General features: G+C 31.9%; 1 protein-coding gene across 2 annotated transcripts in view; it reads right to left on the reverse strand.

Moving 5' to 3' along the window:
• Nucleotides 1-8,143: 8,143 nt before the first annotated feature.
• Nucleotides 8,144-15,324, reverse strand: part of LOC131073624 (protein RETARDED ROOT GROWTH, mitochondrial) — a 99,757-nt gene continuing 92,576 nt past the window's right edge. For both annotated transcript variants that reach the window (XM_058010110.2, XM_058010111.2), the window contains exons 6-7: nt 8,831-8,945; nt 8,144-8,717 (exon numbers count right to left, since the gene is read on the reverse strand). In XM_058010110.2, the coding sequence (XP_057866093.1) occupies nt 8,568-8,717; nt 8,831-8,945 (265 nt within the window). In that variant the 3' untranslated portion in view covers nt 8,144-8,567. The remainder of the gene's footprint in view (nt 8,718-8,830; nt 8,946-15,324) is intronic.

Here is a 15,324-nt window from a genome sequence, read left to right on the forward strand (position 1 = left end):
GTAGGAGAATACATTGATAATTGAACTAAGCTATTACTTTGGCTACAATTTTTGAGATAAGATTTGTTTTATCAGTTGTATGCAGAAACAAATAGTTGATTGGCCAAAAAGAAGCACATGGATTAGATTTTCATGGATCATTAACCCTTCTCTCTTCAACTCATAAAGTATCAAGAGATCTACCTATATATGGATTTATATTGGAGAAAGGTGTTTTTAATGGGATTTTTTTGGTTTTGGGTAAAAATAAGGTGGTTTTGACATAAATATGTCATTTGGAACATAAAATGGTGGTTTCAACACAAAATTCATGTGTTTGGTCACAAAAATGGTAGTTTTGACACAAAATTCATGGTTTTGATCATAAAATTATGGTTTGAAGGGATAAATGTGTGGTTTTGACACAAACGAGAGTGGTTTTGCACAATTTTACACAAAAAATGGTGGTTTTACTATTAAAAAATAACCAAACTTTATAATAGTGAAATATGACATTATATATCAAAACTCATCTCTTGGTCCTCTTAAATATCACAATGAGATCAATTTTGAGATACAGAGCTCTTAAAATTTTGATCCCCAAGACCCCCTTAGCAAAGCGCTCACCTACAAGCTTAAACATACAAAAACTTGCATGCAAGTGTTGGATGACTAAAGTTACATCGAGTTCACCAAAATGAATGCATGCAAATAAAAAAATAAAATAAAATCAAACTGAAATCAGTTCAAAATGCATGCAAACCTCTTATTAAGCTAATGAAAAGTTTTATTCTTTGTGGTTTGGGTTCTCAATTCGCCAACATAATGATAGCATTACTTAAATGACATTAACAAAACATTGATGTGAATTTTAATGCTTGATGATGTTTCATTGATTAAGAAATGATGTAAAAAATGGATCTGGTCTATGGATTTGTAAGAGATTTTGATGAAGTGCTAGGATTAAATATAGAAGTTGAGATCTAATCGATGATTTGGGGGATAAATGAGGAGATGTGGCATACATAGAAGAGTTGCACACTATTTTAATACATTTAATTAAAATAATTATAATTTTTCAACTCAATGTTACTAGGGAGTTAATAGATCTTATTGATTAGTCAACTACCTACATGAAGTAACCAAGTGCATGAGAGAATCAAGGGGAGTTGATTATTGCATGGGCAAGTGAAGTGACTTGATTGATGAGTGGGATTGAGAGTCACTTTGAGTGAACTGATTAGACTAATGAGTCAACTAGATGATGTGAAATTATTGTGCTTAGCTTTTGGTATCAACTCTGTGAGTTTATTTCCTCGACGTTACATGATCCATCCTTAGAAAGAAGAGAGCAAGACAAGAGAATAGGATTGAATGATTGTAAGCAAACTAGACAATAAAAAGAGCGAGAGGGTGAGGGGATCTGAGAATCAAGGTGACAAGAGGAGTGGTGGAAAGAAGAGGATACTAGATTGAAAGCAAAATAAAGAAAACCTAATAATAAATAAGGTATATAAAATTGGCAAACAACTAATTCTATCTATCTATCTATCTATCTATCTATATATACAAGACTGGTCAATTTAATAACTAATAAATTGAACTATTTGTGCATGTGAGGTGGAAATTAATGTTATATTACTTTATTGATAAATAATGTACGGATAAACATTTAATTAAGTGGATAAACATGTTGATAATCATGGATAAATAAATAAAATAATAAATGAATAGATAATTTGCTAAATGGGTATATAATAATAGTCAAATTTAATTAAATAACTTAGGGAATATTTAATTAAGTTGTTAGGCTTTAAGTGATAATGTGTACCCTAGGTGATAAGGAGATGATGTGTATGTGTTATGCGATGGATAATAATTTGAATGGTGATTAAATGATACTAGGACCTATATGATTAGGTGATGACTAAATGAAATAGATGATGAATGATCAAAGATCCTAGGATACGATTGAATGAATCAAATGGTGATGATAGGACAATTGGGTGATAAGATCTGCGGAGATGAATGAATGACAAGGTTGATTGAATGAATTAGTGATGTAAGTGAAATGGATGAATCAAGTGATATGATGGGATGAATATGTTGTAGGATGATTAGATGAAATAAATGATTAGAAGAATTACGACCTAGAAGATGGACAAATGGCAATGTTATAGTGGATGAATGAGTAAATTGAGTGATGATTGGTGTGTAAGAGAAGATGACATTTTGAGTGTCTACACATGTCTTGTATTGATTATACATTTTTAATTATATACATGCATTGGTGTTATGGTTTAGATTTGTGCTTGACTATTGTGATTTTATATTAAGTGTTTATAAGAGCTTGACTAGAGAATCATTTATATGATGATTATGAGTTTAATTGTGATTAATACATTAAGTTATAATATAATTTAAATTATGTAGGATTTGATAATATTTTACTATTATGCTTCATAGTATGACTATGTTAATTGAGTATTAAATTTTGTGATGTTGCATGTGCCTCAATTTTCATGTATGAGAATATGTTGATAATTGAATTAAGCTATTACTTTGGCTATAATTTTTTAGATAAGATTTGTTTTATCAATTGTGTGTAGAAACAAATAATTGATTAGCCAAAAAGAAATATGTAGATTAGATTTTCATAGATTGTGAACCTTTCTTACTTCACCTCATAGAGTATCAAGAGCTTTATCTATGTTTAAATTAGTATGCCTTATCATTTTGGTTGCATGAGACCCAATGATGCTTTTTAATGTGTAAGCTTAGATCTCTATAGTTATTTAACTTATTTTACCTTCTATATGAAGTGATATTTTTTACACTTTTTGGAATGGGTTGAATTGTGTGCTAGTGTATTAATTAAATTTTATAATATGAGTTCCTTTGACTACTTTAATCAATTTCAATTATTATTGAATATGGTTTAAACATATTTTAGATGTTTTGAAGGTGCAATCATTCTTACTCTACCTTGATTGAATGAGCCCATGCAACCATCACGTGGTCATGTAAGTGATAAATTATTTTATTATTATTCCATTGAATCTACTTGTGAGAATTTTTTTTTGTTAAATGTAATGGTATTTTTAATCATTAGTGCAATCATTAAGATGGTTGATTCATGTTGTTGTTTTATCATGGTATTCCTTGAGCGTGAATAGACTCGTGTCCTCAATTAATTTGTGAGTGAAATGTGAGTTAGGGTTGAGCCGTTGAGCACTATGCATGGGTTTTTGTGGAGGGGGATTCCTCCTTTTTAATTCATTATTCCATATTGGAAAGGATTTTTGGGGAGGAAAAGGTTGAGAAGAGATTTAATGAGACTTTGAGGTTTTGAGAGTTCAAGAGAAGCTTAGAAATTTTTATTTTTTTGGTTTTTTTCTTGTTACATATGAGTTCACTTGGGGGATTCCCCCAAATGCTCGTGGATGTATAATTAGATCTTGATGGATTTAATGGTATCTTGTGGATAAACTTTAAAGGATTGAGAGGAATGAACATTAGCTTCTCTCCATCATGTGGTCTTTTACTATGGAAGCAATAAACGCTTTTTTATAAGTGACAAATAGTCAATATAGAGTTAATTTTGTTTCTTTTTATCTACATTATAAAATTGAAACTTGTTTCTTTCATTTAGGGGATGTCATATCTATACTATGAGGTGTTCAAAATGTAAATTTAAATGTGATTGATATATGTTTATAAAGGATTAAGTTTTTTGGTGTTCATATTACTCCTTAGTAAGTATGCCTTATGGTTACTACCTTTTATACTTATGCCATCACTATCACTAAATAAACAGAGCTAATTTGAGGAATGGTTTAGCTGTTTTTCGTTAATCCATTTATGATTATGATTATATAAAGAAATATAAATTAATGGTAACATAACATATTCAGATAAGATAAATGAATAATTAATGAATCTTCTTCATTCATTTGGTAAGAACAATCAAATGGTTGCTAGAATTAATCCATACTTCGACTAACATTTATACTTATGAAAAGAGAAAGACAATTAATAGAAAGAAATAAATTAAGGTTATTTTTATAATTTACATTCTTTCCTTCTTATAAATTGGAAAAAAAAAGAAAATCATTTAAGACTTGTATGGATAAGAAGAATATGGATAAGAAGAATAGATTTGCTTATTGAATTTGTTTCATTCTCTTAGTAGGAATGATTAATTTAAGAATAATTAACCTTATTTTAATAGTTCCCTTTACTCTTACTGTGCCTATTTTCTTAGTTAGGGTGAGACCCTGTCTCCCCTACAGTACTACCATAAGATTTAGCTAGTGTATGTAATTGCAACTATGTGTATCCCATGTGATTGAGTTGTCTCACTATAGGAAAATTCTTCCACTTGTGTGTATGTATGCATGTGCTACTTTAATATTTGTGTCATCTTTTGTAGATCAAGGTGATGATGCCCACCTACTTATGCATGTACACATTTCTTTTTTGTGTATAGGAACTAGAGTGTAGTGTTATCATGTTTGATGACAATACTTATGACTTAGCATGTATTGCATCAGATTTGTGTGGCCTTCTTTTCACCCATATTATCCTTAATAAGGATTCCCATAGCATCCCATCTCATTTTTTGTCACAAAATTGGTTCACTCATAGTTTCCAAGCAATTCCCATCATAAAAAAAACTATAACCTAGCTTCTTCAATCGCTCTTTCAAGTTCATTAAAATTTCTCTTGAGAATCTTCATCCTAAAAATCGCTTGGTACTTCCAATTCTTCTTAAAAATTATGCCCCTCACTATCTACTTTTGCAAATCTTCTTCCCATTAGAATTGTGCTAGCTCTAGTCACAGAAAAGCCTATCCTACTTCCATTCTCTTGGTAAAGTCCCTCTTGCATCCCTTAGCATTTGTGTCTCTTCCTCCTAACTAATCCACAAAGTCACCAATTGTTTCTCGCCATGAATTCCTTTGAATATATGGCCCCCTTCTCAATTATCCACACTTCCTTTTTGCATATTAATTCCTTTTTTTTAACATCATTTAAAAAAAATACACATGGCTATAAAATATTCATAAAATTTAAAAATAATTTGAAAGAAATTGAATGTGGTGAATTCCTAGAATGCTTATTTTATGTATTTCTAGTTGAACATTTCAACATATATTCATCTATTTAGTTTGTGAAAGTAATATAATTATATCTCTTATTACACTCAAATAGGAAGATGGAAGACAGTTTTGAAGGACATGTATATAAGGTTTAAAAATTAACATTGTTCGTTACTAATAAATAAAATTGTGTTTCAAATAATCAACTATATATTATATCTGTCTTATCTTCAAGATATATAACTACGTTCTTATTAACTTAAACCATCACATATTCTACATGATTTAGATTATTTTTCCAGCTAATTACTTTTCACAATTATTTACATATTTAGATTTTTTATTCTTCAAAATAAATAATCTTAGAACTTATACAAATAAAAACTAAATAGGAATGTCCAATTTCACAACTTGAAATTTGGAATAAAAATACAATAACAAATATGAAACAAACTTTATTTCATGTTGTATTAGCAAAATTTTCTTTTTCAAAATTTTAAATCATATAATTATTTACATAATATTTTTTTACCAATCATAAATTGAGGATACCACCTACACTTATATGTATAAAGATAAAATATAGGATGTAAGTCAAATTAACTTTCATTTTGTATAAAATTTATTACATTAAACAAGAAAATAGAAACAATCACACAAGAAGATGGATTCTAAAAAAATTCCATGAAGATATCTTGCCCAATAATCTTATGCAAAGCCTTCTCCACTCTAGGCAAATGGATGCAAAGACCCTTGTAATCTAATCCACCCATATCTTCCAAAATCTTGAATTTACACTTGCAGTATCAAAATCATATTTGACAACAATTGAAGAGGATGAGCCCACAACACAACGGTTAGTTGCGAGCCTCCTACATGGGAGGTCTTGGATTCAAGTCTACTCGATTGGTTCTTAGCTCCAGAGAAATGCTAAAAAATACCGCTTTGGTTGTGACTTATCCAAAAAAAAAAAATTATATTAACAAGAATGTTATATTTAGAATTTTAAGAAGAATTTCATGCATTAATATTTTCTTATATATCCTCATTTTATATGATATAAATGTTTTAAACTTTACAGCTCAGTCACATTAAAATTTATTTTTAAATATAGTTTAATTTTCAGTCAATGGACAATTGTCATTAGTTGAAATTGATTCATAGTTGATTAAATCCTTTTAGATGACCAGATTAAGTCTTACACTTGAAATCCCAGTCATCCATGCACCGAGCTTGTGTGTCTACACTGAAGTCAATGAAAATTATTACCATGATTTTATTTTACTATGTATTAACTACCTAGCCTTTTATCATAATACAAATTGATGTGATCATAGTGCAAATGAATGAATAATAGTTCCCTTCACAAGCATTTATAGTAGTTTGTGATAAGCTGAGATGAATGGATCTGAACTATTTACCTAGCATTTAACTTGCTGGAATTGATTCCAGCAAAGAATAAATCTACTATTTCTAACTTGTGTTATTCCATCAATAATAATATTTTGATAGTCCTACCATGGTAAATAATTATTTTTTGTCTTGATGTTGCAAAAGGAGACATCATTATAATTTTGAGAAGCAGGAGGTTGTGTAGTACAAGATACGTATTTTACAATATTAAAAGCGATTATTTATTTAATAGGCATTACTACACAACATATTTGAGTTAATCCATTCAAAGGCCTTTTAATCAAATCGTTACATATATGGGAAAAAATCGAAACAACTTTTTCATTTTGGAATGGTCTATAGCATAAATGCAATAATCATTACTCCTTATTCAACTTGCTTAAATTTTAAAAGCCCAAATATCTCACCTATTGTGAGCAAGAAGGTCAAGCTCGATATAAAAACAAGCAATCAACAAAGTTCTTGAAAGCTAGAGGAAGCCCAAATGTAAGGTTTATAAAAGACATATATGCCTTTTTGAATTAATTTGTGAGTCTTGTTCAAACACATTACCTCGGCACTGCATATTATCTGTGGAAGGGATATATAGCTGACATTCAGGTAATATGATTCATCCAAGTTACTAACCTTACATTGCATTAAATTCCATGAATGTACACCTTTTATGAATTTGAAGACCTGAATCAGATAGATGCTTTTTAAAACATATAATGTAATATGTTAGCAATATGGTTTCTGCATTGAGACCAGCGTACAGAATTCATATGTAAGGTTTTTAAAAGGCACAATCTAGTATTCAATTTTACAAGTTTTAGAGGCAAAAGGGAAAAGTTGTTAGTTAACGAGTATTAGCCATCAAACATGATCTAAATGTGTAAATATATGTTTTTGAAAAACATCCATCTGATTGAGATCTTCAAGTTCATAAAAGGTGTACATTATATATTTTAAAAAGCATCTACTATCTGATTCTGGTCTTCAAATTCATAAAAGGTGTACATTTGTGGAATTTAAAGCAATGTAAGGTTGGTAACTTGGATGAATCATATTACCTGAATGTCAGCCATATATCCCTTCCACAGATAATATGCAGTGCCTTAGTGATGTGTTTGAACAAGACTCACAAATAAAAATGATTAACCCAATTATGCATTGAGAGATTTTTTCAATGACTTGAATGGGAGATTGTATTACTGATAAATCATGTGAATGCTATTAATGAAAGTACAACCTTGTTTCCACAACATGATCAAATGAACACATTCAAACAATGAAAGATGGCTCACCAATCAGTTACACATCCGCCTTGCACTAAAATGTAGAGCTCAATGTGATAACAGTATCCACCTTGCTATAAAGCATATTTCAGTGCAGTTGACATGACCATAGTAAAAATGTTCTTCAAATACCTTTAATCTACTCTAGTACTTTCCATGCATCATGCCCCATGTGTCGTGTCAGTTAGTAAAAGCAGCAGCTTCCTTAGTCAATATAATTACATTTTAGACAACAATTTCAATAGCTGAATGATATTCTACAAAGAGAATTCGTGTTTTTCGGTATTTATTTTGTAACTTCAGTTTGGGAAAATAAGTAAATAATGACATTTAAATTGGCACAGGAATGAAGCCAAAATGCCTAAAATCTAATTGCAAAGAAAAAATTTAGGTATTGGCTTATTAATGTCAACCACGTAAGATACTCATGCAGTTTTGGTAAAAATAATCTTACAAAAATTGCAGGGAATTGCTAATTTATGGAAACCAAGGTCATGCAATTGTGGTTCAAGTTGACCTGTCCTAGATTTCATAAATTAGACATGTGGAATGCTTAAAATTCCACCAAAGATTATTGTAACTGACAGGTAATTGATTGACAACATATTGTCAAAATCTTGGAAAAAAAATAGTATACAATTTTTTGAGAACAGCATTTATCATGATTTTTGCAGAAATAATTGAATACAATAACAAGAAAAAAATTGTGAATACTTAAAGAATATCAGCCAGGAAAGGTTACTCATAATCCAATTGCTGTATGTGATTTTCCACCTTCAAGTCAACTATTCTGTTTCTAAAAATTAGTGAAATGATCCATGCCTGTGTTTCGAATGATATCATAGAGGCCAATCATTATTTCTGCACTTAGTAGAATTATGATAAGCCACTCCAAAGCATCAGATTTTCTATTCTGCAGTATCTCCAAAAAGAAGCGGACATTATGCTGCACAACAGGACCATATCAGGTTATTGCCTTGAAAGTTTTAATATTCCTGCAAACACACATAAAGCAAGAAGAATCTGCATTATAAGAAAAACTTCTCAAGCAATGCACACCTCTACAAACTTTAGTTTGTAATCGAGACTCCCAAATCGCTGTTGTAATTCATATTCATCTCGAAGATACTCCCAAATTTGTGCATATTTTGCATTTTTCCATGCAACGTCTGACCTGAAATAATTATATAGAAATGACTCAAATACACTAGCAAGTAGCAACTACCCTTAGCAAGAGAACTGTTGGGAATGTAAAATCAAACTTCAAATTATATTAGCATGCGTGTTTGTTTATGGTGAAAACGCACACCAAGCAATGTCAAAACATGACTAGGAAATTTTCCTGCAAACAATTAAAATTTAAACAAACATGCAGTTATTATTGAAATAACCTATCACTTTTTGAATATATGAATCATTAATCAAAAATCTCCTTGCATACATAGTGTCCAATTATCCAATCTAACAAATTATTCTTAAATTTTTAATTATTGTATCCTTTCCACTCACTGATAGTCTGATATCCACAATAAAGAGTAGGAACCAGCAAGAAAGTTGTATAGTATCTGCATTGATGATAAACATTGCTTCCCAAATACATTAAGTTTAATATGTATTACAGGATGATGATTATGGTATATACACAAAATGCCATTCATCTACACATACATAAATAAGTTGATATACTGTAAATCCACATTTTATGTCAAACAACTACTAAGTGGCAAGATTTTAAAAGAAACATTATGGTGTAAAGGAACTTTCTTTTCTGTCTGTTTTCATTCAACCAACTTGAGGTGAATTGGGTCCAATCTCCCTAGAATTTGCCATATAGATATGTCAATATGTGATTCTAACAATAATAGCAGTGTTTTGAAATAAGTTTACATTCATAGGATCAAAGTGTATATTTGTCTGTCATCAAAGTGTGTGATTCTAGTCTTTAAGTTACTGGTTTTGAGTGTGAGTTTGGGCACAAGTTCAAGGTTTGGATATAGTATTTTGCTGATTTTTTTTACATGGATTCAGTACTGTTGGGCACATCCAAACAAAAAATATATATATAATATTGAAAGTATCAAAAGTATTTAAATAGCCATAGTTTGCACAGAAAATATAAAATAAAATACAGAGAATGACTAATGATTGATAATTCAATGTTAAGTGTGAAAGATAGATCAAAACTGTTTATTTATGTAAAAACCACAGTAGTAATCAGTGGTTAAAGGGACAACTGCACATGGAAACTCGGTACAAAGTATCAAATTACTCTTCAGTGAGAATATCAACATCATGACTAGTTCATTGGAACCACAAGCAGCAGCACTGCCATTCCCACTAGCTACACTTTGATTATCTTGAGTTGCAGCCTCGTGCTCCTCATCATTGATCAAGATCAATGAAAAGTTTGAAACAAAAGCACCCAATCAGGATGCTCTAGCATTACATCCCAATGTGTCATTATCCCCTCCTTGTATTCGACTTACTTGTGTGAGAAGGAGTAGGTTGGAATGCAAATAACTACTCTTCATTTTTCACTGCCAATTGCTTGTGCTCAACTACGTGGATAAAGGAGTATATATTCCAGTTCTTCCAAACTTAAGAGAAACTCACAAACAATTGAGGTTTGAGATAGACTCAATACAACATTATAGTTTTTTTATAAATTCACAAACAGTAACTTATAAAATTAAAGCAAGAAAGCTAAATAATTAAAAACTCATACCTATGATTTAACTTTGATGGCAAGAGGCTGCAGGTAATTACATACTAGGTCATGAAGGTACCACCATTGATGAGCATTCTTGTACTTGTCTCAGAAAATCACTAAGTTTGTGACCTATAGAAGCTATAAGTTTTAAATACTCACCCACGAATTACAACTATGCCCTTTCCATGTGGATCAAAGAAGAGTCTATTAAATGTTGTCTTGTGCCCATTCTCTAGATGCCAACACCCTCCTAGGTAATAAAAGTATCTGTATGCAGCAGGGTGTTCATTTTGTTCCACCATTCGATTAGAACTATTCTTGCTAACTGATAAAAAATTTCAAAAGGGTCATGCTCCTTAGCTACTATTATACGCTTTATTTTTCTACCATAGATCATATATTGTCATATATCTTGTTTAAACGTGGATAATTTGTAATATGCATCATTGTATCAATAAATCTGATAATACTCACAACGGGCTTAATAAAAGTTATAAAACTCAATACAAATTTCACATGAGTCCACTAATCATTGCCTGGAACTAGTTCTTTGATCTTTTGGGCCCTCACTAAATTTGATGGCTTCCATAAACCCAAAAGGTTGTTGCACTCACTGCCTCTCACACCTTCACATGTCAACTCAAGTCTCAAGAACCTATTATGGTGTTATAAAATAAAACAAATTAGAAAAATTCCAAGTTAAAACATTTACCTACTTTACTTTTTTTAGATTTTAATTTAAAAAACAAAGTACATTATGTAAAATTAAAAACAAAAATAAATTAAAATTTTTAATTTGAAGTAAATAAAAAATATTGAATATTCAAATTTCAAAAAATTATCTTCAATACCTCCAACTTCAAGAAGAATCTACAGATGGCATATGAATTATGATGATTAGTCGCAAACATATAGATCTCATCAATGCCAGTGTAAAGTTGTTTCATTCACTCAATATGTGTGCCAAGCTTGTACATCATCAAGTTGACCAAGTGAACAGCACATGTCATCCAAAACATGTGCCCATATCATTACTAAACCAGCAACTCATGGCTTTAAAAATTTTAGGATTATCTATTATGACTTGAAAAAGTTTTTTGAGGCCCCACATCTTAATGGGCTCTATGAGAATGTTACCAACAAAATGTGCATCTTTCACTTGCCTCTCACAATTAATTGCCCTAAAAAGCATCAACCATTTCAGGCATATTGCAATGACATTAATTAGAGACCTTTTTTTATTATATTTTATTATTTTTCCATTCATTAGAAATGATGGACAAACCGATTTTTGCTTATAAATTCCTGATGGGACGCAATAAAATATATAAATTTTCTTTCCTTGCCAATAAGTTGGTATGTACCTTTTCATAGCCAATACCTATAGAGGCTTCATTTATCTCTCAAACCGTTTCCCACCTATATGGTGATCTTTTGAGATTGAGGGGGAGCCCATTGGCATAGCACAACACAAAATGAGCTCATTAGCATTAGCCCTCGCCTCACTTTGATACCCTCTTTCTAATGCATTCACATCCTTTGATCTTTTGCAAAAAAGAGGGGTAATATTGTCTTCTTCTAATGATGGTGTCATGAGAAATCAATGTGTAGCAGCCACTGTTGGAGTACTTGAGGACTGCATAGGTGCCTTGCAGCTTCCTTTCATGAACAAAGGAATTGACTTTGATCAAGACTAGCCAGCCATAATATTTGCCTCCTCTTTCTCTTGGATACCACAAATGTTTGTCCCTTGCCAACATCGACATATAATTCCTTGCCCAACAATTGTAAATGGGCTATCACCCAGCTATAGGAGCTTTTGTACTCACTCTAGTACTCATTGCCAGACCAAAGATTACCTCTGCCTCCAAGAAGTTGCTCAAACATCATGACCCCACCTTGGGGGCGCTGCCCCCAAACCCCCGTTGAAAAATATGGGGTGAAACTGCATCAATAGAAGTAGGGAAAATTTAACCTCCGAGTCTGACACTGATTGGATCGACCAGGTAGATATAGAGGCTGAGATTGTAGCCATGGCAGAGGAGGAGTGGAGAGCATGAGTAGAGACAGGAGATTCAAAGGTAGATAGTGACACAGATGTTCCTGATGTTGGTGAGCATGGCATGGTGTCACGGGGAGCGTCTATGGCTATCGAATCATCCAGGACCTACCTTAGATGCCTTCGCAGGGGGCCGAAGCCAAAGGGTGCAGGCTCCTCTGAGCCATAGGCTTGTAGTTGTATTTACCTTTGGTATTTGTATGGAACATTTGATGATGATCATATGATAACATAGATTTTTTATTCCATGAGTTTTGTAATATTGTATACATTTGACAATATTTATAAATCCATGTTTGTTATTTCCTTCACCTACAATTTGCATTTATGCTTATGTGATTGATGTATACTTGTGTACGTAATCAAATGAGCCGAGTTTGATGATGTTATTGTGTCTTTAAGGTGTATTCAATAAAGGGTGCACGAAACAAATTTTAAATCTTTTAAAATCTCTAAATTTCTTGAGTTTTTCACTTTCCCGAGTCCAGCCGAGTTTGACTCCGAGTCCCGAGTCCGAGTATGGGTCGGCCTTGCCGAGTCCGAGTCCCGTTTCTTTGGGATGAGCACTTGTTTGTATCAAAGAGCAAGAGGAGGCAAACATTGTGGTTGATCAATCTTGATCAAAGTCAAATAATTTGTCCACAAAAGGAAGTTGTGAGGCACCTACACAATCATCCTCGAATACTCCAATAGTGGCTGCCCCCTGGATGAACTTATTGTAACTCTGAAATGTTTCTCTAAGATGAACTCATTGTGACTGTTAAGTGATTCTATAAGATGAGCTTAACAAACTAGAGCATCTAGATTCACATATCAATATGATAGAGGTTAATTAGCAAGTAAATCATGGCTAACTCTTGTTCAACTAAAGAAGAGGTCAATCAATGAATTATTCACGCTATTATTTTATTTAGCAAGTATCAAGTAATCTAGCCAAGAACAAATAAGCTAGACTTAGTAGATGCAAAATATAGTGTATACATGGGATTCATCCCATAGTGTGAAGGTTAAATTGTGGAGTGTTAATGTTGCCACCAAATTTCAAAGCCCCACTAGGCCATTGCGATCACAGGCTTGTGCATTCATTTGATCCAATATGCTCACAGGTTAGAACCATAGCATTGATGCTGCTAGCATTCATGCCAAGTGACTTAGCAGGCATTCATGCTTGTGCTTCATACTCTCGCTGGACTGGTGGGCTATGTGCTCATGGGTTTGAATTATTGCACGTTCATGCCAGGGAGGAGGTCCCCCATTTGTGGCCTCACCTGGTCTACGCCAAGTTAAAAATCCCAAATTCACCAATCAAAAGAAAAGTGTATACATGTAGTCCATAGTAGCAAATATCTGAAAAAAAAATGTGATTAATCATGGCTCAGCCTAGTCAGTGATCCAATCTGAATAGGATTACTGATTTGTTTTGCAGACTCTGCCACAAATCCCAAGGGACCAGAAATTTGAGAAAAATCTGTAATTCGATTATGAATGAGGCACTGATATTTTTTTCTCTATTTTAAAAACAAATTGGTATTTTTTAATTTCCCACTTAATTGGAAAAATATTCTTTCGGTTTGCCAAGTTAATCTGAAGAAAGATTTTTACTACTAAGTTATAGACCAACAACCTTAAATTGATTGAAAAGCCAAAGAACTAGAAGCTGCCAATAGCAAAGGGTATCATTGAGAATTTGAGCCATTCAAAAATTGTAACCAAAGATTTGTATTTCAGTCCATTCTTGTAAACACTATTGAATAATTACAGTTCTGCATAAATGATGATTGAATCAGTTCATGAGTTCAGGCTGTGAAGGAAATTATTTAGATAATGGAATCTTAAGTTTGAAAACGCTAATTTAAACAATCATACCCAATGAAGACAATTGCCCAGATCTAAAGAGAACATCACTGTTTCAGACACAGTTTAAGTATAATGTTAACATTTTTTGTTATTTCTTGCATTGTATTTTTCAATTGCAAGGAAAATACACAATATTTTTGAAGTTCAACATATTTGCATTATGAGATTAATATAAAAGTTTATCTTGATTTATGAACACTGTCTATAACGAGGACATACACCAAATTTTTAGAAATTTGTGCTCTCATAATGCACATGTTTTCTTAGATGCTAGAAATTGGTGTTGAATTATGTCCTGGTCTAAGTGCTCTAAATGAAAAAAAAAAAAAAAAAAACGAATTTTCCAAGTACAGTAGTTGTACTCTATATGGACAATGTGCTTTCACCATATTCTAGGTGGGGAAAGGTTTACAGTTACACTGAATGATGCCCTGTAAGCAATTCAATTTCATCCAATACAAAGCAGTCAACATCAAACTTATGCCACTGCCAGGTAAGTTTTATAAATTATAGCTAACAGAGGTTTCAGTTGAAGTTAAGATGAAGATGTTTAAGTTGTGTTGTCAAATAGCTTCACCCATGTTCATAACAATGTTGTCTCACACTCAAACAATTTCTTTCACAATCATTTGAAATTATGATTTCTACTCTATCTGCAAAAGAAAGTGACTGGATAAAGGTCAAACAATAGCTTCACCATGTTCATAACAATGTTGTCTCACACTCAAACAATTTCTTTCACAATCATTCAAAATTATGATTTCTACTCTATCTGCAAAAGAAAGTGACTGGATAAAGGTCAAACAAACGATGTTTGCTTTCGAAAAACAAAATTACTAAATTAGAATATAACACAACTAAGATTGTACCGTTTCACATGTATGTTTTCCAAATTCCAATCATGGAAATATTGTTTTAAATTTTAAT

This window comes from Cryptomeria japonica, chromosome 11 (genome assembly GCF_030272615.1).
Source record: "Cryptomeria japonica chromosome 11, Sugi_1.0, whole genome shotgun sequence".
Taxonomy (NCBI): domain Eukaryota; kingdom Viridiplantae; phylum Streptophyta; class Pinopsida; order Cupressales; family Cupressaceae; genus Cryptomeria; species Cryptomeria japonica.